The 23,744-nt window shown below is 39.8% G+C and overlaps 2 protein-coding genes across 3 annotated transcripts; both read right to left on the reverse strand.

Moving 5' to 3' along the window:
- Nucleotides 1-669: 669 nt before the first annotated feature.
- On the reverse strand, nt 670-13,677 carry LOC137720743 (uncharacterized). The gene is made up of 3 exons (XM_068459859.1): nt 13,605-13,677; nt 13,258-13,472; nt 670-979 (listed from the first exon to the last, which is right to left on the reverse strand). Exons 2-3 carry the CDS (start codon nt 13,438-13,440, stop codon nt 905-907), a joined length of 258 nt encoding a protein of 85 aa, XP_068315960.1. The 5' UTR covers nt 13,441-13,472; nt 13,605-13,677; the 3' UTR covers nt 670-904.
- A 766-nt stretch (nt 13,678-14,443) lies between these two features.
- LOC137719482 (uncharacterized) lies at nt 14,444-17,507 on the reverse strand. 2 transcript variants are annotated; one of them, XM_068458523.1, is made up of 6 exons: nt 17,268-17,507; nt 16,618-16,777; nt 15,536-15,723; nt 15,236-15,359; nt 14,954-15,084; nt 14,444-14,699 (listed from the first exon to the last, which is right to left on the reverse strand). In XM_068458523.1, the coding sequence occupies exons 1-6, from the start codon at nt 17,505-17,507 to the stop codon at nt 14,670-14,672; spliced, it is 873 nt and encodes a 290-aa protein (XP_068314624.1). In that variant the 3' UTR covers nt 14,444-14,669. The 2 variants fall into 2 exon arrangements, with proteins under 2 accessions (XP_068314624.1, XP_068314623.1); XM_068458522.1 differs by having other exon boundaries at nt 14,921-15,084.
- Between the last annotated feature and the right edge of the window lie 6,237 nt (nt 17,508-23,744).

Below are 23,744 nucleotides of genomic sequence, written 5' to 3' on the forward strand. Positions count from 1 at the left end.
ATTTAAATAAAATTATTCCCCATATGGTTTGAACCGAATCCAGACAATAATTTACTAAATCAAGTTAATTATTCTTTCCGCCATCCATTATTTAGAGTCGACTGAAAATGCTTCTCTAAAAAAATACTTTTACCTTTAGGTGCTAAGGCTTTTGTGGAAGTACCTTACAAGTTACAAATGCTTTTCTAGAAAGCACTTTTATAGAAAGCACAGTTGTATGAGCAATGCCAATGAACAGAGTCAAGAAAATTGGAATTTGATTCCATATGTCTGCTTCAAGCAGAAGAAAGGACTTCTACTCTCTTACCTGGAACAAAATCTTTCATCATAATTCGACCGCTGTGGCAACCAGAAATGTGTAATCTTCTCCTCACCTTTGTTTTTTTTTTTTTTTTTTTTTTCCCACGTCAAACACGTGGTTTGGCTTTTGCATAACTTGTCCGATCTTCTCCTTTTTTGAATTATCCCGCGCCGTTGGATTGGCATGTAGGAGGCCGACAGAGGCACATCCTAAAATTCTTCAATTATATAGTGCAATGATAATGCTAAGCCATACATCAATTAGAGGGACACAAGGATGGAACAATACCAGCAAAACAAGGATGGAACAATACCAGCAAAACAAGGATGGAACAATATCAGCAAAACAAGCATGACCGAAATCAAATATTCAATGAATCGCTACAAAAGGAGTCAACAATTTATTATGGTGATTGATAGTTTAGCAAGCAAATACCTCGCAAACAATGAGTCATGGACTCAATGCTATGGAAACATGAGCACAAATGTCTTACAAGGCAGCTCATATTCTCCACAAACATCTACAAGGAATAATTCGCATTCCGGAAGAATTAGATACCTAACCTCCACAGGTACTTCTTTCACCGGATGGTCCTAAATAAACTCAGTAATCTTTCTTTCCAAAGTTCTTGCACCAGAGTTGTGAAGGAATCGGGCGAACAGGATTATGTGGCCGTTGCTGCAATAAAAATATAAGTCCTCTTAGAACTAATCATGACCGGTTTATGCAAATTTTAGTAATCAGCCATACAAAGGCAGTGGCACAAATCAATTCAAGAAGAACAGCATCTAATCCCCACCAGAACACTTTGCCTTTTTGAACAGGTAATTAAAAAATTTCAGCCCACATTCATGCATTGTCAAGGAATATCTTTTAGATTAGTAGCAATATTAATGAATATTAATTAAGCATAAGAAGCATCTGAAAGAAATTATAGAACAAAGAAACTTTTTCATTATACAAAGGAACTGAAAAAGCTAACAGACAAGTAAATAACATATCCTTTTATCAATATCTCAAGGAAATAAAATGTCAAAATGAATACACGTGATCTCCGTTAGTTGCATAAAGTTTCATGACATATAAAAAGCATGACATAGCTAACTAAGTAAGTAACAATTCCATCCATCCCGCTATATCTGAGGCACTAAAAATCTGTATGCAAACATGGATACATCCTGTCACTCTTCAAAAAGGCCATGTATCAGTTTGCATCCTTAGCTTATGGGCTTCAGCTTGAATGCCCTGTTTATTACTGACTGGCAGTCTAGAGCACCACATAAGCTTTACTCCCATGACAACGAAACTTGCACTTTAGCCCTAATTTTCAATAACTTAGAGTATAAAACAAGCCTCATAATTAGTATTAGCAAGGTTTTGTATTTGAGTTTTCAACAGTTTAGCATGCTAACCAAGCATAAAGACCCCAAATTTGTCACATTTAAACTTCCAAATATGCTCAGAGTTTTTTTCAGAAACAAAAACGAAAGGAGGATAGCGAAGCTACACAATGAAAGGCATTTAATAGCCAAAAACTTTAACCACGCACATAGTTATGAACATAAGCAAGATAAATGATCTAAGTCACAACTAAAAAGTTACAACATCTTTGTGCGCAATGTTTTTTATACTTAAAACAGTTAGGAGCAATGTTTTTTACACTTAAAACAGTTAGTGACAGAATTTTTTTTTGTTCCTGAAAGTAGGTAATTAATGGAAACTCAAGGTTTCTTATGTCAAATAGAAAGGAAAAAGTGAACTATCTCTTTTGGTCAATTGTCTGGAAAAAATAAAATAAGATAAACTTTGGGCTTAAACATCTTTTTTTTGGGGTACAAAGGGCTTAAACATCTTACGGTTCGTTAAAAAGGAAAATCATTTCTAGTTGTAAACACGAAAAATTCCTGAAACAAGAAACAAGAATACGTGTACAAAATAATCAAGTTTTGGAATTCTATAAATAGGAAGCCAAGGCATTCATTTTGGGGAGAAGGAGAAGAAAAGAAAGAAAGAAGGGAATTTACATCACACCAAAACCTTGAAGCCTTGAAACTCTAAAGCTCTCAAGCAAATCCCGAAGGATCAAGAAAACACTCTTCGTTCTTCGTCAAATCCTCCTTCAAGGTCAAGCCCCAACGGCCCTTGAAGAACTTCCACCAACTCAAGATCAAGCCCCGACGGCCCCTTGAAGAAAGTGTTCATCATCCGTTCATCCTAAGATCAAGCCCTTTGGATCAACAACCTCAACAAATCCACACATCCAATCGTTCTTCAAGATTAAGCCCAAAAGCCCTTGAAGATCCGCTCATCCGTCAACCTTCAAGATCAAGCCCAAAAGCCCTTGAAGAAATCCATACACCCAGTCTTCAAGATCAAGCCCAAAAGCCCTCGAAGATCTGTTCATCAACTGTTCATCCTAGATCAAGCCCCGACGGCCCTTTGGATCAACAGCTCATCCACAAACCTACACCCCACGAAGATAGAATCAGAGAATCAAATTACAAAGAGATTGTAACCCCAAAATCATTAAACACAAAAATATATTTTGTACATGTATTCTTGTTTCTTGTTTCAGGAATTTTTCGTGTTTACAAATTTGGCACGCCAGTGGGACCATCTCTACCTCTCATCTCTGTCTCCGTTCAAGATATTCAAGCACAGTCCATGACTTCAAACAAAGAACAAGTCATGACTATCGGCACTACCTCCATTGAAAAACAGCTGGTTCAGATGAAGGAAACAATTGCAAGGCTGATAAAGACTGCAGAGGAGAAAAACTTGCAAACCGCCGAACTCATCAACCGTCTGGAGGCGCAACATGGTGTCATAGTGAAACCAAGCTCTCTTCCAACTAAGAGGACCGAAGAAGGCTTCAACCCAAATGCCTACGAACTCATGTCAAAGGCTAGGCATGACTTTGCTTCCTCTTCAAATCTTGGAAAGAAGGTTTCAAACACCGTCAACGACAAAGATCGCGACCTCACCGAGACTCAAAAGAAGTTGAAGGAGCATGATTATGGAGTTGACAACAACAAAGCTGGACTTGGCTTCACACCAAATGCACCCATGATGATTTCAAGCAAAGTGAAGAAAGCTAGCGCTCAACACATCAGCGTGAGCATTGAACAAGACCAAGAAGAGCCTAAACCCTCCCCTCGGATGTCAGTCTTCGATAGGATGAGCCATTCAAGCTCCAGAACTTCAGTGCTTAATCGCATTGGTGGTCAAGACCGAACCTCTGTCTTCAAGAGGCTTAACGCACCGACATCCCAAAGCTCTGTTTTTGAAAGGTTATTAAAGCTTAAGAAACAAAGCAACACAGTTATCTCTCCTCTGCGACGATCAGCTTCAGAAAAATTTGAAGATAATGAGAAGCCTTTTGGAAAGAGGAAGACAACACCAAAGGAAGAAAAGCTCGATGGGTTAGGAGAAAAAGACAACGTTCGAAGCTTGATTCCTTCAAGGATGAAGCGCCAAGCAATCCTAGAGGTCGACACAAAAGGACCACTGAAGGTAAGGAGGCGCATCATCGTCCACACTGGCAAATCTTCATGCCAACAAACCCAAGAGAACGGCACTGAAGAGGAGATCCAAGATGTTTTCTACATCACGGTTCAAGAAGGTAAAGAAGATGAAAGCCCGAGGAAATACTCAGAGTCCCTACTCTCCGACGCTGATCCGAGCGGCAGTACAACCATGCAAGTCATGACCACTGGAGCAACTTCAATCGAGGAGCAGCTAGCTCGGATGAATGAAGCAATCGCAAAGCTCACACGGACTGTGGAAGAGAAGGACTTGCAGATTGCTGCACTTGTCAACCAACTAGATGCGCTGCCCGACGTGAAAGTCGACCCAAATGTTGGCCTTTTAAAGAAAGAAGTCGACGAAGAAGAGGAGCCACCAGCGGAGAAAGTTGAAGAGAAGCCGAAGCTAGACCAAGCAACGACATTCATGGGATCTCTTTCTATCCAGCAGCTACAGGAGATGATCGCAAACACTATCAAGACACAGTACGAAGGAAGCTCGCATGACTTCGTACTGTACTCAAAGCCTTACTCCAAGAAGATTGATGCTTTGAAGATGCCACGGGGTTATCAGCCCCCAAAATTCATGCAGTTCGATGGAAAAGGCAACCCGAAGCAACATGTCGCCCATTTCGTTGAAACTTGCAACAATGCTGGGACAGAGGGAGACTACCTCGTCAAACAGTTCGTGCGTTCGCTGAAAAGTAACGCTTTTGACTGGTACACTGACCTCGAACCTGAGTCTATCAACAGTTGGGACCAGCTAGAAAGAGAATTCCTCAACCGTTTCTACAGCACTCGTCGTACTGTAAGCATGCTAGAGCTGACCAGTACGAAACAATGGAGAGATGAACCTGTCGTCGACTACATAAATAAATGGCGTTCATTAAGTCTGGATTGCAAAGATCGACTTTCTGAAACCTCTGCCATTGAGATGTGCGTTCAAAGCATGCAGTGGGGACTACACTACATCCTTCAAGGCATCAAACCACGAACATTTGAGGAGTTAGCCACCCGCGCCCATGATATGGAGTTAAGCATCACCCGTCATGGGAAGAAAGAACAGATCGCCGACTATAAGAATGACAAAGTTTTGGGGCCAAAGGTGGATAAGGCTACGTGGAAACCCACCAAGGAAGCAATGACGATCAACACAACTCCAGTCAAAATCCATACACGAAGCAAGGCGATTCAAACCGAAGCTTTTCGTGATCAAGAGATACGTAGACGCAATTTGAAGGAGCTTGCGGAGAAGACTTATCCATTCCCCGACTCTGACGTGGTTGCCATGTTGAAAGACTTGCTTGACAAAAAGGTGATCGACCTACCTGAGTGCAAACGGCCAAAAGATATGAACCGTACTGACATTCCAAGGTACTGTAAATTCCACCGCTTCATTAGTCATCCGACGGAAAAGTGCTTTGTGCTAAAAGATCTCATCATGAAGTTGGCTCAGAAAGGGATCATCGAGCTAGATCTTAATGATGTGGTGAAGTCAAACTATACCACCGTCACTTCTGGCTCTTTGAACTCAAAATCTTCACCTCAACCGTTGGGGGCATGCTCCAAAACCATGTCAGTCAAGTCAAGTGAAGTTGAAGGATGGACTTATGTCACTCCAAAGAAAATGCACAAGAAACATAGGTCTCCTCCACAAGTTCACCAATCAGAAAGGGGGCAAAGCAGCTACCGTCAACCTTCAAAGCTACATGAAAGTGTTGAGGATGATGAAGTTATGACACAAAGATCGTCCGTTGCCATCACGATGCGCGATTTCTTCCCCAAAGACTTCTTCAATCACTCAGTCAAGACTCCTTGCTATAAAGATTGCAAGGAATGCCTCTCTAAGATCGTTTGACAAATTCCAAAAGCTCATCGTTCGCACGAGCCTAAAAGGCGATAACCACAAGCTCCTCGTTCGCACGAGCCTAAAAGGTGACAACCAAAAGCTCCTTGTCTGCATGAGCTGAAACTGCAACGGCACCAAAAGCTTCTTGTCTGCACGAGTTGAAACTGCAAACGACACCAAAAGCTCCTCGTTCGCACGAGCCTAAAAGGTGACAACCTTAAGCTCCTTGTCTGCATGAGCTGAAACTGCAACGGCACCAAAAGCTCCTTGTCTGCACGAGTTGAAACTGCAAACGACACCAAAAGCTCCTCGTCCGCACGAGCCTAAAAGGTGACAACAAACGCTCCTGGCCCGCAAGAGCATAAATTGTGTACGGCAAAATCATCATCAAAACCATCACTCATTCGAACTACGTTATGACTTGATCTCTTCTTTGGAAGAGTACGTAGGCAACTTGAAACTTCAAAACTTCAAGTACAGTCACATCAAAATAAATAAATAAATATTTCATTAAAGAAAGTCAATTTTATTACAAAAGAAAAGAAAAGAAAAAAAAATACATATGTTACTATGTATTAGAAAAAAAAAATATATATTCTCTATCCAAAAAAAAAAAAAAAAAAAAAATTATACATGTTAAAGTGGGTTTGCCTACACTTAAGACCCATGCCAACTTAAAGAAACAGAAGTTGAAGTCCACAAAAAGGAGCAGCCCAAATCCAGGCCCAAGCCATGCCCTCAACCCGCAATCCCTCTACTTTCTGTAGAATAGGTTTCTTCAATCGCCAAACAGCCATGGCCGACGAAGCCAAAGCCAAAGGCAACGCCGCTTTCTCTGAAGACACCACCCTCACCTTCACAACTCTGGCGAAGTCCTCTTCTTCTCCGGCCACCTGATTGGGGGTTAACTCAGCAACCCACACCTGATTGGGAGGCATCGAAGATAGATCATTCGAGACCTCAATACTTGGTGGAACGCTAGAGGACCCAGGAAAAATGTGCCTCTGGAAGAAAGCCGAAAGCCTTTGACGGTCACGTTGGATTCGACCTTCAAATTCTTGCAGCTCATCAAGCTTCCTCTTCATACCCATCGAATAGTTATTTGCAAGCACATGCAAACTTCTATTCTCGTGCTTAAGCTGTTTGATCTCTTGCTTAAGAGTTTCCACCTCCGCCATCAATGATTCCACTTGACGGGATCGAGCAAGTAGGCGTTGGCCCATGTTGGACACAGAGCCTGCACACTAAACACTGAGAGCGAGGGACTCTTGAACGGCCAACTCATCGGACCGTCCTGAAAGCAGCCTACTATCCTTAGGAGTGAGGAGGTTCCTAGCTACTATCGTAGCTGTTGTTGCGTCCTTCATCACAGAATCTTCACCTGTCAAATGGCCATTAGAAGATAAGAAAGAAGGGCACCATACATTTACCTGACGCGGCGCACTCGGATCATTGCTGAGACTCAAATCTAAGCACATGTTAGACGGGTTAGTCATTGTCAAAGGGTTAAAAGAGAAAGATGGATGGAGTAAAATCAGAAAGGGCCGAAGACGATTTTCACAAACGGACGATCTTCAAAGTGTGCATGTTGAAGGTGATCGATACCTCTATAAAAAGCCAAGGCGACACGACCACCGATTCAAAAAAACCGGATTTTCCTGCGTGAAGTTCGGCGACGCTTTCGCGGCTTTTCAGATAACGCGTTCAACTTTGTCAAAAGATCTCTGACAAAGTTGAAAACACGTGAAGGTTATCATCCCAACTACGCGCCTTTGCCAACAAGCGTGGTGACAGAGCCGCACCCGTGCTACTTTTTCGAAGAGACGCTCGCTCAGAAATCGAAGAGACGCTTGTTAAAAAATAGAAGAGACGTTTGTCGACAAGGGTAAAAGAACAGTACCACCACTTGCTATTGGGAAATCCCTATATATGTCGACCTTCATCTTTTATGGCAAGGCAGACCTGAAGAAAATGCCCAACTCTTCCTCACCTTTGAGGGCGCACTCCCAGCAAAGCCTAGCCTTGCTCCTCCGTCTTCTCTCGAACTCGGCCTGGGTTTTCACCCACAAACCTAGCCTTGCAGAGCACCATATATATAAAAAAAAAAAAAAAAAAATGATGCATGCTACTATTAGCAAGTCAAAAGAAAAAAAGGAAAAGAGGAAGCAATAATGATGTTGGGAAGTAATGATGAAAGTAAAGAAAGAAAAAAAAAAAAAAAAACATCTTTAGTAGATCAGTGCCACCGAAAGCAAAAAAATAAAATAAATTAAAATAATAAAATAAAGTAAAAGGAAATGATGATGTTGGGAAGTAATGATGAAAGTAAAGAATAAAAAAAATATTAAAAAAAAAAAAAAAAAAAAAACATCTTTGGTGGATCAGCGCCACCGAAAGCAAAAAATAAAATAAAAAAAAAAAAAAAAAATCTTTGGTGGATCAGCGCCACCGAAAAAAAAAAAAAAAATCTTGGTGATATATATGTTTTATCTGTATTTAGCACAATACACTGAATAAAATAAAGCATTTCATTGATCTCCGAGAAATTACAAGTGCGTACAAAAAAAAAAAAAAAAAAAAAAAAAAAGATGAAGCTTTCACAAAGGATGTTCACGTTTACTTGGCAAAACTCTAGGAGCGGGGAGCATCAGAGTGGGAGGCATCGAAGATAGATCATTCGATGCCTCAATACTTGGTGGAACGCTAGAGGACCCAGGAAAAATGTGCCTCTGGAAGAAAGCCGAAAGCCTTTGACGGTCACGTTGGATTCGACCTTCAGATTCTTGCAGCTCATCAAGCTTCCTCTTCATGTGTTTAAGCTGTTTGATCTCTTACTTAAGAGTTTCCACCTCCGCCATCAATGATTCCACTTGACGGGATCGAGCAAGTAGGCGTTGGCCCATGTTGGACACAGAGCCTGCACACTGAACACTGAGAGCGAGGGACTCTTGAACGGCCAACTCATCGGACCGTCCTGAAAGCAGCCTACTATCCTTAGGAGTGAGGAGGTTCCTAGCTACTATCGTAGTTGTTGTTGCGTCCTTCATCACAGAATCTTCACCTGTCAAAGGGCCATTAGAAGATAAGAAAGAAGGGCAATGCCCCCACTTCAAGGCGCGTCGTAGACATGTGCTTGTTACGTGTAGAAGATGCGTTTTGAAGTCCCTTAATGTAGATGTCAACTCAAGGGCCGTCGGGACTTGATCTTGAATTGGGCTGGAAATTTCTTCAAGGGCCATCGAGACTTGATCTTGAGTTGGACTGGAAGATTTTCTGGTTTCCTCCAATTGTTGATTTTCCACAGGCTTAATTTTGAACTGGGCTGGAGGATTCTTTTGGTTTCCTCCAATCGTTGATTTTCCTTTGTGCTACTCTTGAACTGGGCAGCAGGATTCTTTTGGTCTCCCTCGAAGGTCTGAGCTTACTCTTTTTTTTCTGTTTCTTTGTTCAATCTCTCCAATTCGTATTGAAGAGGGTTAGAGGATAGCTCAGCATATGCAGTTGTTGCTTGTCTTTACATGCTTCAATGTATCATTTTCACTTGCCTTACTTGCTCCCCTTTGCAGAAGTGGTCCCTTCTCTGAAAGTGTATCAACCGTTGAAGATGACTACTCGAGAGCAACGCTAGGTAAGCAACCAGGAAATAGATTCCAGGCAGTCGGTTCCAGATCGGAAGACTTACTCCAAGTGCCGGCTGATTGCTTCTTTCACTTTGCCATGCGAGTAAGAACAAGGACAAAGAAAAAAATAGGGAAAGAGCATGATATGAGATACTTTTGCTTTTGACCTTGATAATATGAGATACCTTTGCTTTTGAAGAAGCGGCGAATAGATCAGCACATGTATTTGTTGTGCATGTCTCCACATGCTTCAATCTACCGTTTCCTCCTGGGTCATCTGTACTCCAGACATCTGGTATCTTCTTTGAGGAAGAAGAAAAAATTGAGTATTTCGAAAGGCTTTGCTGGGAGTGCGCCCTCAGAGGTAAGGAAGAGTTGGGCATTTTCTTCAGGTCTGCCTTGCCATAAAAGATGAAGGTCGACATATATAGGGATTTCCCAATAGCAAGTGGTGGTACTGTTCTTTTACCCTTGTCGACAAACGTCTCTTCTATTTTTGAACAAGCGTCTCTTCGATTTCTGAGCGAGCGCCTCTTCGAAAAAGTAGTCACGGGTGCGGCTCTGTCACCACGCTTGTTGGCAAAGGCGCGTAGTTGGGATGATAACCTTCACGTGTTTTCAACTTTGTCAGAGATCTTTTGACAAAGTTGAACGCGTTATCTGAAAAGCTGCGAAAGCGTCGCCGAACTTCACGCAGGAAAATCCGGTTTTTTTTAATCGGTGGTCGTGTCGCCTTGGCTTTTTATAGAGGTATCGATCACCTCCAACATGCACACTTTGAAGATCGCCCGTTTGTGAAAATCGTCTTCGGCCCTTTCTGATTTTACTCCATCCACCTTTCTCTTTTAACACTTTGACAATGGCTAACCCGTCTAACATTTGCTTAGATTTGAGTCTCAGCAGTGATCCGAGTGCGCCGCGTCAGGTAAATGTATGGTGCCCTTCTTTCTTATCTTCTAATGGCCCTTTGACAGGTGAAGATTCTGTGATGAAGGACGCAACAACAGCTACGATAGTAACTAGGAACCTCCTCACTCCTAAGGATAGTAGGCTGCTTTCAGGACGGTCCGATGAGTTGGCCGTTCAAGAGTCTTTCGCTCTCAGTGTTCAGTGTGCATGCTCTGTGTCCAACATGGGCCAACGCCTACTTGTTCGATCCCGTCAAGTGGAATCATTGATGGCGGAGGTGGAAACTCTTAAGTAAGAGATCAAACAGCTTAAGCACGAGAATAGAAGTTTGCATGTGCTTGCAAATAACTATTCGATGGGTATGAAGAGGAAGCTTGATGAGCTGCAAGAATCTGAAGGTCGAATCCAACGTGACCATCAAAGGCTTTCGGCTTTCTTCCAGAGGCACATTTTTCCTGGGTCCTTTAACGTTCCACCAAGTATTGAGGCCTCGAATGATCTATCTTCGATGCCTCCCGCTCCTAGAGTTTTGCCAAGTAATGGGGCTTCACGTGAACATCCTTTGTGAAAGCTTCATCTTTTTTTTTTTTTTTTTTTTTTTTTGTACGTACTTGTAATTTCTCGGAGATCAATGGACATGTTTTATTTTATTCAGTGTATTGTGCTAAATACAGATAAAACATATATATCACCAAGATTTTTTTTTTTATTTATTTTATTTTTTGCTTTCGGTGGCGCTGATCCACCAAAGATGTTTTTTTTTTTTAATATTTTTTTTATTCTTTACTTTCATCATTACTTCCCAACATCATCATTTCCTTTTATTTTATTTTATTATTTTTATTATTTTATTTTATTTTATTTTTTTGCTTTCGGTGGCACTGATCCACCAAATATGTTTTTTTTTAATTTTTTTTAATTTTTAATTTTTTTTTTCCTTACTTTCATCATTACTTCCCAACATCATCATTACTTCCTCTTTTCCTTTTTTCTTTTGACTTGCTAATAGTAGCATGCATCTTTTTTTTTTTTTTTTTTTTTTTTTTATATATATATATGGTGCTCTGCAAGGCTAGGTTTGTGGGTGAAAACCCAGACCGAGTTCGAGAGAAGACGGAGGAGGAAGGGGTGTCCGTGCTGCTGAAGCTGATCGGTAGAAGGAGAGGGCTCGCAGAGGAGGACGAAGATGAATAGAAAGCTGGAGTCGAGCTTGGAGGTAGTGCAAAGCGTCGAGCTTCACGATCGGCTAGTCGTTTGACAGCGGTCGTTGAAGTTCTTCTCCAATTCAAATGCAGCAGCAGAGGCAAGAAGATGGATGAGGTCTTTGGGTGTGAGTTGACAAACTTTGGTTTTGTTGATCACATTCAAAGGCAGCAGCCATGTCGTACATACTCTGAAGCAAGTTGCTGTCTTGTTGGTCAGAGACCAAGATTTTGACAGAGAATTGAAGAGGCCGCCTGTGAAGTTGTTCGAAAACAGCATCGGCTTAAAGAGCCAGCCAAAACTCTCGAAGTCAACTTCAACTTGCATTTGATGATGATTGTGAACTTCCATGCAACTGTTGCCGCTGTGCTGGCGGGCAGAAGGGGATGAGCAGCTTGGAGTTGCAGGGAGACAGCTACAGTGCCGCCTCGTTGAAAGGAGTCCTTGGAGGCGAAAGCAACTCGAAGGTGAACCCGTCAGACTTCTTCACCGTCATGTCCGTGCACGACAAGTAGACGTTGTTGTTGTTGCAACCGTTGATTAAACGCACCGCCGTCGTCACCGTCATGATTGTGATCATCAAGGTCGTCGTCCATGGGGAAACACCGCCATGTTTGATTCGGCGATTGAGAACCGATTGGGGCTTGACCTTGAAGGAGGATTTGACGAAGAACGAAGAGTGTTTTCTTGATCCTTCGGGATTTGCTTGAGAGCTTTAGAGTTTCAAGGCTTCAAGGTTTTGGTGTGATGTAAATTCCCTTCTTTCTTTCTTCCCCCAAAATGAATGCCTTGGCTTCCTATTTATAGAATTCCAAAACTTGATTTTTGGATTTAAATAATCAGATGAAATAAATTATTTCTGCCAGGTATTGACACGTGTCCTATTTGATGACTTTTCCAATTTATTTCGATTTTTCGTTGAGTCACACGCTACATGTAAAATTTATGTGACACGTGAGCGTTGAAATTTTAATTATTGGTCAACATTCATTTCACCGAAATTTCGATGCCTACACTAATATAAAGGTCTCTCACACTAGGCTTGTTAATAGAGTATACTTATGTAGAAAATCATTAAGGGAAACCCGAGAACAATAGACAGGACAGCATTCAAGTTATAAAACCTCATATCTTCAAACCAAACTGTTCAAGAAAACATTTCACTGCAAAGCCTGCTCAAGTCAAGACAAAAGTAGGTAATCATATCAAGCAGATCTTAATCGAATTCTCTAAATTATATTAAACCCTGGGTTTCATGGGTTTTCCTTCATGTTCGAGCATAGTCAATTTCTGAATCCTTCATCACAACCTGTGCCAGCATCTTCTAAATCATTCAAAACTCTCTTCTCGTAACAATCTGTATCTACAACCCCTTACATTAACCTAAGTTTACTATTTTCTCAATGTTCCCAAGTCAAGTCAACCACTCAACATTTTAAAACAACAGCCTCCCAGCCACAATTGACAAACCTACAATCCTAAACCACAATGGCGATCTTTGACCCTGATTCGAATCAGTAATGCCCACAATCCGATACATGTATAAAATCCACTATAACCATGGGAAAAAAAAAATCAGCTGACAATTTCTCCATATCTATCTGAAAGGTGTGCTTAATTTCACAAATTGAAAATCTAAACCTTTACTAAGTCCAAACAATTCATAAGAGACTCAGTTCAGTCAAGTAAAGAGTGCATTCGGGTCCTAACAATTTGACAATCCAAGATCCAAAACTTCACCTTCCTTAGGTTTCCTACATTTTCTCAGGAACTAAACAGAAATCTAAAATTTTGACGGAAAAATAGAAAAACAGAAACAGATAGCGATGAGTTGAGGTGATTGAGAAAGACCTCGAGCTCGGCAGATTTCATGGCGATAGGAATACAGACAAGGAAGATGCCGGCCATGGCGATAGCGGTGTTGCGCTTCCAGTGCTTGGGCCTACAGTACGGCCCACCACTCATACTCCACACCTTGGCCCTGAAATCGCCGCCGTGGGCTCCATCTCCGTGTGCGTGCTCACCTCCTCCCATGCTCGATCACAGATCTCTCTCTCTCTCTCTATCTGTTGCCGCAAAAAATTGAAACTCTAATCAGCTCAAATATATATATATATATATATATATATATATAAATGTATGTATAGATTCTGTGTGCGAATTGAAGGATTGGGGGTTTTGGTTGAAAGTAAACGAACCTGAGTGAAAGGGTTGTGGAGTTCGATTCAGGGGAAGAAGAAGAAGATGATGACAAAGAGCTGCGTTAGGCTGCTCAGTCTCAGCGTTAAGGGCTTTTAAGGCCCAAATGTCTTTAAGGCTTTTAAAGCTCAAATTTCTTTGAGGCTTTCAAGGCCCACGTGTTTGGTACTTTCAGGCCCAAATGGGTAGGGTTGCGATCGAGTTGTGTCATGTCGTGTTTATTCTCGTTCAGAACTAGTAAGAAAATGATTTCTTAACACTCTTTTTCTCTTTGTGCAAACCCCTGTTTAAAAGCTCATTTAGAAGTACTTTTAAAATAACTGAAAGTATTTTTAAAGTACTTTTGAAACTCAAAATCAATTTCATGAAAAACACTTTCAATTATTTTAAAAGTACTTCCAAACGATCCCTAAAATTGTACCTTGATTCACATTTGCTTTATTTGATCCAAAGCTAAAAAATAAACAGGATGTGAATGAAGATTAGCGTGTAGAAATGATTTCCCCAACTATTAACCTTTGACTGTTTTTTTCTTTGTCAATGAAGGTGGAGGTTTTCAAACTTGAGACCTCTTCAACGAGGCATATATTGTCTTTAGTGACCCAAAAAATTTGTGACAGACCTAAACATGTATTAAATTGAAGCGACTTTTATTGGGAAGAAAATTAACATTAAATTAAAACTAATCACGTCTAACTTAATATATTCGATTAACGTGTCAAACAACTTGATTACAACTCAACTTCATTATGTTTTGTTGTTTGATCGATCCATGTATCTTGTGAAGTAGAAATTTCAGTACTAATAAATTGGTAGTAGGACATTTGAAGCTTGTTCGGTTCAATAGTAGTTGCTCTTTGAACAATTTCAACATTTCTTTTCCAATCATGTATGACAGAAAGGTACGATTATTCCTTAGTGTTACAAGTAGTAAGCAAATTACATTATCTTCAGGCCGTCAGGACGGCTTTGCCTCAGTTTCAAGCTTCAATCTGACACCGTCTCTAAATGAAGTTGGAGCAATACCAAGTGTCCAAACCAACTTAGTGATATCCATGGATATGTCAGGCAGGGGACATTACTCCACGATCAACCTGAAATTACAAATGCAATATACCGCTATACTGTAAATTTGCAGAAAGAGGAGAAAGCAAATGGCTGGACAGTATGAATGTGTGTTCTAATGTTATCGGAGTTGTCAACACAAGGCAAAGTGGAAATCTCGTCGTAAGAATGCAACTTGAAACTGATTGGCCATATATTTGTTATTCAGAAAGTGATCTAATGAACGTGCTGATCACTACGTAACTCACACATAGCAAAAACAAATGGTATAAGGTCCACGTACTGATGATGCAGACACTGATTTGATCAATGAGGGGCTGTATCCTCTAACATCGGCAACAATCTCAGCCATTTGAAGGCGGGATACCCTATCTGGTCCACCGACATTTAGTAGAACCTTTGTTTGCTTACTATCTGCAGATTTACGACAAATACCACAACCATGAAGACAAAAGTAAAAGCTCCAGAGATAATAGAAAGTAAAAACAACAGAGAAACATTTTATAGGTCCACAACTTTTGGTGATTCAACAAGTACAAAAGCAAGAGAGTTGGGAACTTCATACCAGATATCCATCTCTTGGACAGAGCTAATATGACAGCTACAACGTCCTTTACATATATAGGACACCGGAACTCGTCATGAAAAAACTCACTTGCATTTCCTTTGGAGAGGACACCATCTATCCACTACATTCACATGAAAATCATTGATTAGACTCAAACATAAGCTATGATAATACTTATTAAGTTGTCTTTATCATCTTTATATTAATTTGCTTCTCTGATTGGAATTTATTAGGTGGGCTCATAAACTTCACCAACAAATTAGCAAAAATTCAACCGAAGGACTGTCTTCTGTATGCCTGGATTGGAAGAGATTTTGAAACCGGTGAGATTGTCTGTGGCCCAAAGATGATACTGCTTCTCAAAATTGCAAAGTTGGAGCATTTTTCAGTTATGAACTGCTCTGCTGCCACTTTCGATTTCCCATATACATTTACAGGAGCGGTTTCATCATCTTCCTTGTAAAAGGACTTCGCCCCTTCATAAACTGATGGAAAATTACATCAATCATGAATCACGAACTAGGAATAGATATGACTCACATGAGCATAAAGGTATAAAACAAAGATAAGTGGTTCAAATAGAAAAGCTGATATCTTAAATGTGGATGCATTCATGCTGAAATAACAATGAGAAATACCAGACCATGAGAAGAATGCTTGAAAAGCTCCTGCATTTTAAATGTTCTCGTACTGAAATAAGTAGCCGAGGTCATTAAGCCTAACTAATAGAATAGAAAGTGGATGAAATCTTCCCTAATTAAAAGGTTCTTCCATTCCAGTAATTGATTAATTCACGAAATGAACAATTTCAGATACCAAAGAGTCCTTTTATAATGCTTACGGAGGCTGGGAAAGTCAATCATTGGAAAGTCATACTCATCAGACACGGATATTTATGATGTTCAATATACAGGATCCATTTCTTTACTTGAGGACATTTGAGCATTGATTTTAAACAATGAAGCTTTTATAAAATTTTATCAAATTCATCAAAAGTAACCCCTCCCCTTTCTTATTCTCCATCTAGTGCCGGAAGAAGTTCATACTTGATAGAAGTCCTAAGATTACATAATACTCTATGCTTTAAGCCAACAATAACTATCCTAATTTTCTAGACATTGTCTGCCTCAACTGACAAACCACAACAGTCTCAGCATACAACAGTTTCATGACTGGGGACAATCAAAGTGTCGTCTAGATTTTTAAGAATGCTTTTAAGAAAGTTGTTACGTTGGTAGTATCTGCTATTATTGTTCGTCCATTGCCATTTTCTTTTCTTATTTTTCTCGTCTAGTTGAGCCATTTGTACTCGGAAGAGCTTAAATAGATATGTAAACGGATAAAAAATCTACCACTGTAATGGCTAAGAGGGACTTAACCTTGATCAGTTGACAAATGTATCAGAAGAGGACTACTCTCTTCAAAGCTTGATAACCAATTCACAAGAGAAGATGGAACATTCACAGACATAGCAGCAGCAGGATCCATTTCACAGGCACGAGGAACGGAGAGTGCAGCGCAGTTTACAACCACATCAGGCTGCAAATTCAACCAATACACTTCTCAGCACTTAAACGTTCTTCACTATTTAAGTTAAGTACCCCCCCCCCCCCCAAAACAAAAAAATCATTCAACAACTATATAAAATTGTATACGCAAAGACAACTGTTCGAGCTTTTACACAATGTAAGTTCCCCTAAAGAACTAATGGCTTGCATATGGCTAAGCAAGAGTCCTAAGCAATCTCAAAGAACCAAAGACCCCATACGATTTCCAAATAAATTTAACAGAAAAAATGAAAAAACATATGAACCCACAACAGGAAAAACCCATTAAGTAAACCACATTGTCTTTCAGCTTGAAAAAAAAAAAAAAAATTCAGAATGCATGTTCCAGAAAACCCACTACTCCAAATTGCAGATTCCACAGATTATAACTTGAACACCACCAATCAAAATCAGCATAATTAAATCAATTAAAAAAAATATGTAGTATTTTACAGAAGTGGAGTATTGGGATGAAACCTGACCGGGCCAAACGTCCGAGAAATGGCTTGAAATCCACGGCCGGTCTGCAAATCGACATGGAAATGCAGCAACTGGGGAAATGCATCGAGCAATGCTTGGGGAGGAGGACTGGAGTGGTGGGTAAAAGCCAGACCGAAAGGCGTGGTTGCTGTGATCCCTTCAATCTCTGAGAACTCTTGCAGTACATGCTGGCCCAAGTAACCTGTGCCTCCAACTACCAGCACTCTCTTCTTACTTGTCATGAAATCACAGATTCTCTCTTGGTGTGGAAATTGGAATTGGTGGCGATTTGGGTTTTGTAGGGGGTGGTGGCGGGTGGGTGTTCTTGGCAGTTGGAAGGTAAGTAGTATTTGTACGGTTTATTTTCCCGGTTTTTTTTTGTCTGTTCTGATTTAAAGCCAAATAAAATGAAGTTGAAGAGTATCGAACTAGCAATTCGAATTTAAGACCAATGTTTTAAAAGGGAGAAATGAAGCCAAAGCGTTTTATAATAGCACGAAGCGATTGCCTAAACTAAACTTTTTAATACTTAATATACATAACATGGTATTTTAAACAAACAATTAAGCAAGCACGTCAAACAATCAAATATTTGACTATTATTATTATTTCTCTAATTCACGTGATAAAGTCATAATAAACTAGAAACTAAGTTAGAAATATAAAATTAGCAAAATTTGATAAAAATCATGTCCAAAACGAATTCGTTTTGAATTTATGCCGTTTCTTTCTTGTTTATTAAATTCAAATGTCGAGATCGCCTAGATGCCTGAGGCGATAAATGACTAGCTTTGATACTTTGTATACATGATTTTCGACGAGGGCACCCAAAAATAGAATGTTCGGATCACATTTTTGTATTTGTGTATCAATTAATTAGTTATTGATAAAGTAAAAGGAAAAAAAAAAAAAACTATCTTACAATTTATCACACCAAATTAAAAATATATTAAAACCCACGTGAAATTGGAATCAAACCATGCCAATGACAAAATCTTCTAAAATGGGGCAACCGAAAATACAATTTTTTTTAAAAGAAACCCAAAATCTTTGGGACTTAGGGCATCGATTTTTATTGAGGAAAGATTACTTGGAGACCAATTAAAGCTCCCCTTCTCCCTGACAAATACTATCTACTCGTATATACTTTCCTAAATCTTCTGCGCATCCGATTCCTCCTTGGATACAGTCATATTTTGTTGACTTTGGTCCTGAACCGTTGGATTGAAATTAAAACTTAGGTTAGCCAATTAGCTAGGGATTACTATTTACTTGAAGCCCAAACTTTTCTATATCCGGTCAGATTAAGGATTCCTACCCCATAAGAGACTATCTATATAAGAACATTAACGCACTTCTGTGTTTGTTCTTTCGCTTTATTCACTGAAAAAGAACTTGGAGAAAAAGGAGAAGAAGAAACAGAAGAACAAGAAGATAATGTTGATGAGTTCGCAGAGTTTGTGGCGTAAGGAAGATTTGGACGACAATGATGGCTTGTCCCCTTTTGATACGTTGGCGAAGGCAATTTGCACCATCGCTTCCAGAAAAATCAAGCTGCTGCAAGAGACACAAGAGAATTCGGACTTGCCTTTGAAGAAGAGGCGAAGCTACTTTGATTTCTTAAATACTATGCCTAGCCCTAGCCCTACCCCTAGCAATACCAACACGAACCCTAATTCTCCTGTAAGTAAAAGCTTTCATATCTTCTTTAATCTTTCTACTGTGTTTATTTATTTGTTTATTATTCTTTAACGTTAATAATGTTACTTAATTAACAAATTCGTTGCAGAAAGAAGGAAACGGACTGCTGATCGTGAGAGAAAAAGGCCATATATTGGAGAGTTCTAGTGGTCAGGTTGAGTCTGGAAGTCATGAGGAAGAAGAAAAGTCAGGGAACCAACAAGAAGAAGAACATCAACCTCTACTTCCCAATAAGAAACGCTCCCATTCGAACATCCAAGAAATCCCAGAGTACGTATTATCTCTCTCTCTCTCTCTCTCTCTCTCTCAAACTGTAGCTAGCTAATTTAATTATGTAATCAGTAAGTATATTAGGGAAGAGATAATTACACACTTCTTAACTCTCTTTGTAAACTCATGTTTATATCAAAAGAGGATAAATGGACAAAAGGATAAAAGGGTATGGGAAATCAGTTTTCTAAAGTATTAACAACTGCTGCCACCAAATTGATTAACTAATTTGTTACATATATAACCTTGCCGCGTACTAATTAATTACGTGTTTAATTTTGTGTAGTAGTTTACTTGAAGAATGTTGTCCACACCCTAAGAAACTAAGGTCGCCCACTAAAGCTAAAAGTATCATCTTGTTCGGAAAAGAGTTAACCATAGCGACCGACATCCCTGCCAGTACTAGAGCTAGTGGTACTGAACTTGATTATGTTCATGAAGCACCAACAGTGATTGATGATAAAGATAATTTGAAAAGAAAATACATCGACGTTGATGATGGTGGAGATAGGGCTGCACCTCCGAATGAGAAGAAGAAGAAGGCCAAGTTTATCTTCAACAACAACTTGAACGCAACAAATAAGGTGGTGAACAAGGGTAAAAATAAGGCACCAGCCCCTGACTTGCCTGAAGAATTCAAGAGCTTGATCTTAGGAGAAATGAAAGGGACAAAGCTGCAAATGTTGGCACAAAAGAGTTTGTACAACACTGACATAAACAAAGACCAAGGCAGGTTGTCACTGCCTCGAATGCAAACCGAATCCAAGAATTTTCTCAAACCCAATGAGAAGGAGGAACTAGATAAAACTAGCCTCCTGACGGTTCCTTTGATTGGCCCAAAGCTTGAACCCGACAAGGTATCCCTAGGATTGTGGACAATGTCAAGCAAATCTCAAAAAACCTATGTGCTGAAATCTACATGGTTTGGCATTGTTGAAAAACATAGTCTAGGTGTAGGTGATGTGGTCCAAGTTTGGTCATTTCGCGCTACATACCCTAAGTACAAAATCAAGGATGGTGATCATGGTGATCACGATCACTTGACTCGCAACGATGATCAGCTTCACTTGGCTCTTGTCTTGGTTGAGAGAGGCGATCGTCTTCTCGAGGAAGGCAGTAGCAAAGAAGGTGGTACTAGTACTGGTGGAGTAAGTAGTAGTATGAGCAGTAATGAGTGTGATGAAGGACAAAAAACAATTGATGGCAGCAGCAGTGGGAGCTGCACTCCTGAAAATGATGGGAATAGTAGCCCCAAACCGAGTTGTGAAGAGAGAGACCAATAGACTTTTAATTAAGACTCCTTCGAGGCTAGAGCGAGAAATAGATATTTTTGTAATGTGTATGCAGTATATATGTACTTTCAGTCATCCTTATATGCTTCAATCAATGAAAAATAACTAATCATTAGCAAATGACATTGAAAACTAATCATCATCTCTGCCTGCATTCTTCTTGTGACGTCTGTCTTCTGAGTTAACAAGTCTTCTATTTTTGTATAATCCGCGTCTCATCTTCTCCATCTCCTTCCGACTCCCATGATTAGCAGCAATGGATTTTATTTACAGACAAACCCAATGTTTGACTTCAAGTATCCCTTTAGGCTTTGATCTTCTTCTAATCCCAATGGTGGAGGCGGCTGCTTCTTCTACGGGAGCGGATGTACGGGGTTTCGAGAGAAATACCGATATACCCACAGCGGAGAGATCGAATCGAAGCGAAACGGGTTCGGGATTCGGTGAGGAAGTGAGAACCATTTGACTTTTGTATCAAGTCGAGGTGGGTGGCTGGGTGAAGTGCAATTGGGTGGGGAGCGACGGGAGAAGTTGATGGCCACTGGCCAGCAGTGAGGCGCAGATGGGTTGGCCGACGGAATATCGGTGGGGGAGCTTTGTCTGGTGAGATGGGGTTGGTTTTCAGTAATATTTTTATTTTCCATATTTTAAGAGAAAATTGTTATTGGAACTTTAAAAATCTCATTGTGTACTTCTTATTTTTTATATTTAGAAAAAAAATCTATATACTTGTAAGGTGTGTAAAATAAAATTTTGTGAGTATTAATAACAATTCCATTTTAAGATGTTAACGTTGTTAACTTGGTCTAAAGTAATGACACTTGTCGATAGCAAAAATCAGGCAGAGGGTGGGCCGTGGGAGTTTGAGAATAGCAGATCTGAACTCCTCAAAGGGTAGCTGATAGCCCTTTGTTTTGACAAGTTATTGTCTCGTCAGCTAGCTACATAGAGGTGGGTCCATATGCATGTCTAATTAGTTAGTTAAACTTATGTCATTTAGTATTACAATCTAGTGATATTCCTCTTTACTTATAAACGAGAAGTCTTAGATTCGATTGTCGTTAAAGGAAAATTTGAACCATATAATTATGGTTAGCACAGTGTGAGGCTTAATCCACTTCCTCACTTCCTTAATATGGATAATATCATTTGTTAAAAAAATATTTTTGAGACATTAGCTTATATCGACTTGGTCTAATTAGTTCATTGGTGATACAATAGCTTATTAAAGCATTTTCAGTAAGTTAGCTAAATGAGGATTTCTGGCTATTTTAACACAAAAAGGCAAAAATCGAAGTTTCTATAAGCTAGGTCATTGATGTTGTAAAGGTGACTGGATGACTGGTCACTAATCCACTTCAATCTGTCTTTATTGGATGGAATGTTAGGTGACTCCACTAATATGCCTTTCACTGTGTTGCTCGTGATTTGCTTCTATAAAAGCAAGTCTTATGGAATACAACACACCTAAGGATGAAAGTAAGAAGTTCACGGAAGAGGAAGAGAAAAAAGAGAGGAAGAGTAGAGGGGATAATAGAGAGAGTTATTTTGTACTCTTATTATTTTAAATTATAATGGAAGCACCACTGCTGCTCTGAGGACGTACTCCAGTCACACTGACTGTAGAGGAACCTTGTAAATTTTGTGTCTTGTTTTATTTATTCCACTGCACACACCATCGATTTTACAACACGTTATTAGTATGTGATGCTCTCATGTCAGTGGAAAGCATAACGCCGTAAATTCGAATAAACACGAGTCGAACTTGTGGTACTAGGAGCAGTTTAGCTCTGAGAAGGAGCACCAGAAAAATCACATAGTAGAGACGGCAACCTAGACACAACAAACAGGGAAGATCATCTTGTCCCAAAAATCCATTAACCTTTCTTTTATCACTTTTTCTTTTATCACTCTAACTGTTGATGTCCTGATCCTTATCCCTACTAGACCTGCAATCTCGTCTTTCTCTCGTGGACAAGAGAGATAGAGAGATCTTACAGACAAACAAAGGTACAGCAAAACAAGCAAAGGTATGTCCATTTTTCGTCTCTCCCACCACGCCAGAAACGCCCTTCCGAATTTCGGTGAGAATTGACGACTTGTAGTCGTCACGAGATAAGAAAACTCGTACCTAACAACTGGTTTCCAGAGATCTAGAAGAATCTCATCAAACTTGGAAACCCAAATCGTGTTGTTTTCTACGGATCTCAAGAACTCCCATGAATACTCGGTTGTCTAAGATGGTGATGGCAAGAATGAATCCACATAGGCCTCCCTCTCTTATGCCTCTGTCAACCCTACTGTCATCTATGTCGTGGACACTCTCGATGGAATGCCTTTGACATGATCAAAGATCAAGGACCTAATCATTAGACATCTATGATACCTCAGGTCAAAGGACTATTTTGCATATTGCAACTTACGAGTTCTTACATGACATGTATGTTTGAACTCTCTTTTGATCGTAGTTCAATGTACTTGATTACCTTTTGAGCACCTATGTGTTTGTCTCAGTGTCCAACACTAAATGACTTGAGACTAGTCATGCTCACGCTTGAGTTAACATAACACATACTAACCTTAGCGGATTGTCAATGCCCAATTGGCAATCCTATGGCTTGGAACATTTTAGAAATGAACATAAGAGAAAGTTCTCGTTAATATAACTTACTTAGATCACTTCTCTCTTAGATTAAATACATTCCTTGGATTCCCTTATTGCTTAAACACATAATACAATAAATAGTGATTAACAATAAGCTTTACCCTTCATTAAACATATAATAGTTTAACACAATAAGTATTCCAAAAGTTATGACATCAAATGAGTGGCTTTGTGGGCCTACTTCCAACAGAAAGACACCGGATAAGTATGTAAGTGCTCAATAGAGAGTGAGTACACTGAACGTGATTAACTAGGAGTTTTCATACTCATGTCACATGAGAACTCAGTAATTCGGATAATGTAAAGTAGTCTTTTGGACTTGAGGCATCATATTTGTCTTTGAGGGTGTTCACGGCATTGTTCAGGTTTGTGGGACCATGATTTTTCAGGGCCGGAGTAAGACAAATTTGGAATACAGACACCTCAAATGTCTGGTCATAGACTTAACAACTTCTATCGTAGAGTTGTACAAACAAACCAGCGATCCACCACATAATGTGTTTCAGATCAGTATGCAAAGTTTGTCGACTTCATTGACAATAACCATTCTT

Source organism: Pyrus communis, chromosome 16 (assembly GCF_963583255.1).
Source record: "Pyrus communis chromosome 16, drPyrComm1.1, whole genome shotgun sequence".
In the NCBI taxonomy this organism is placed as follows: domain Eukaryota; kingdom Viridiplantae; phylum Streptophyta; class Magnoliopsida; order Rosales; family Rosaceae; genus Pyrus; species Pyrus communis.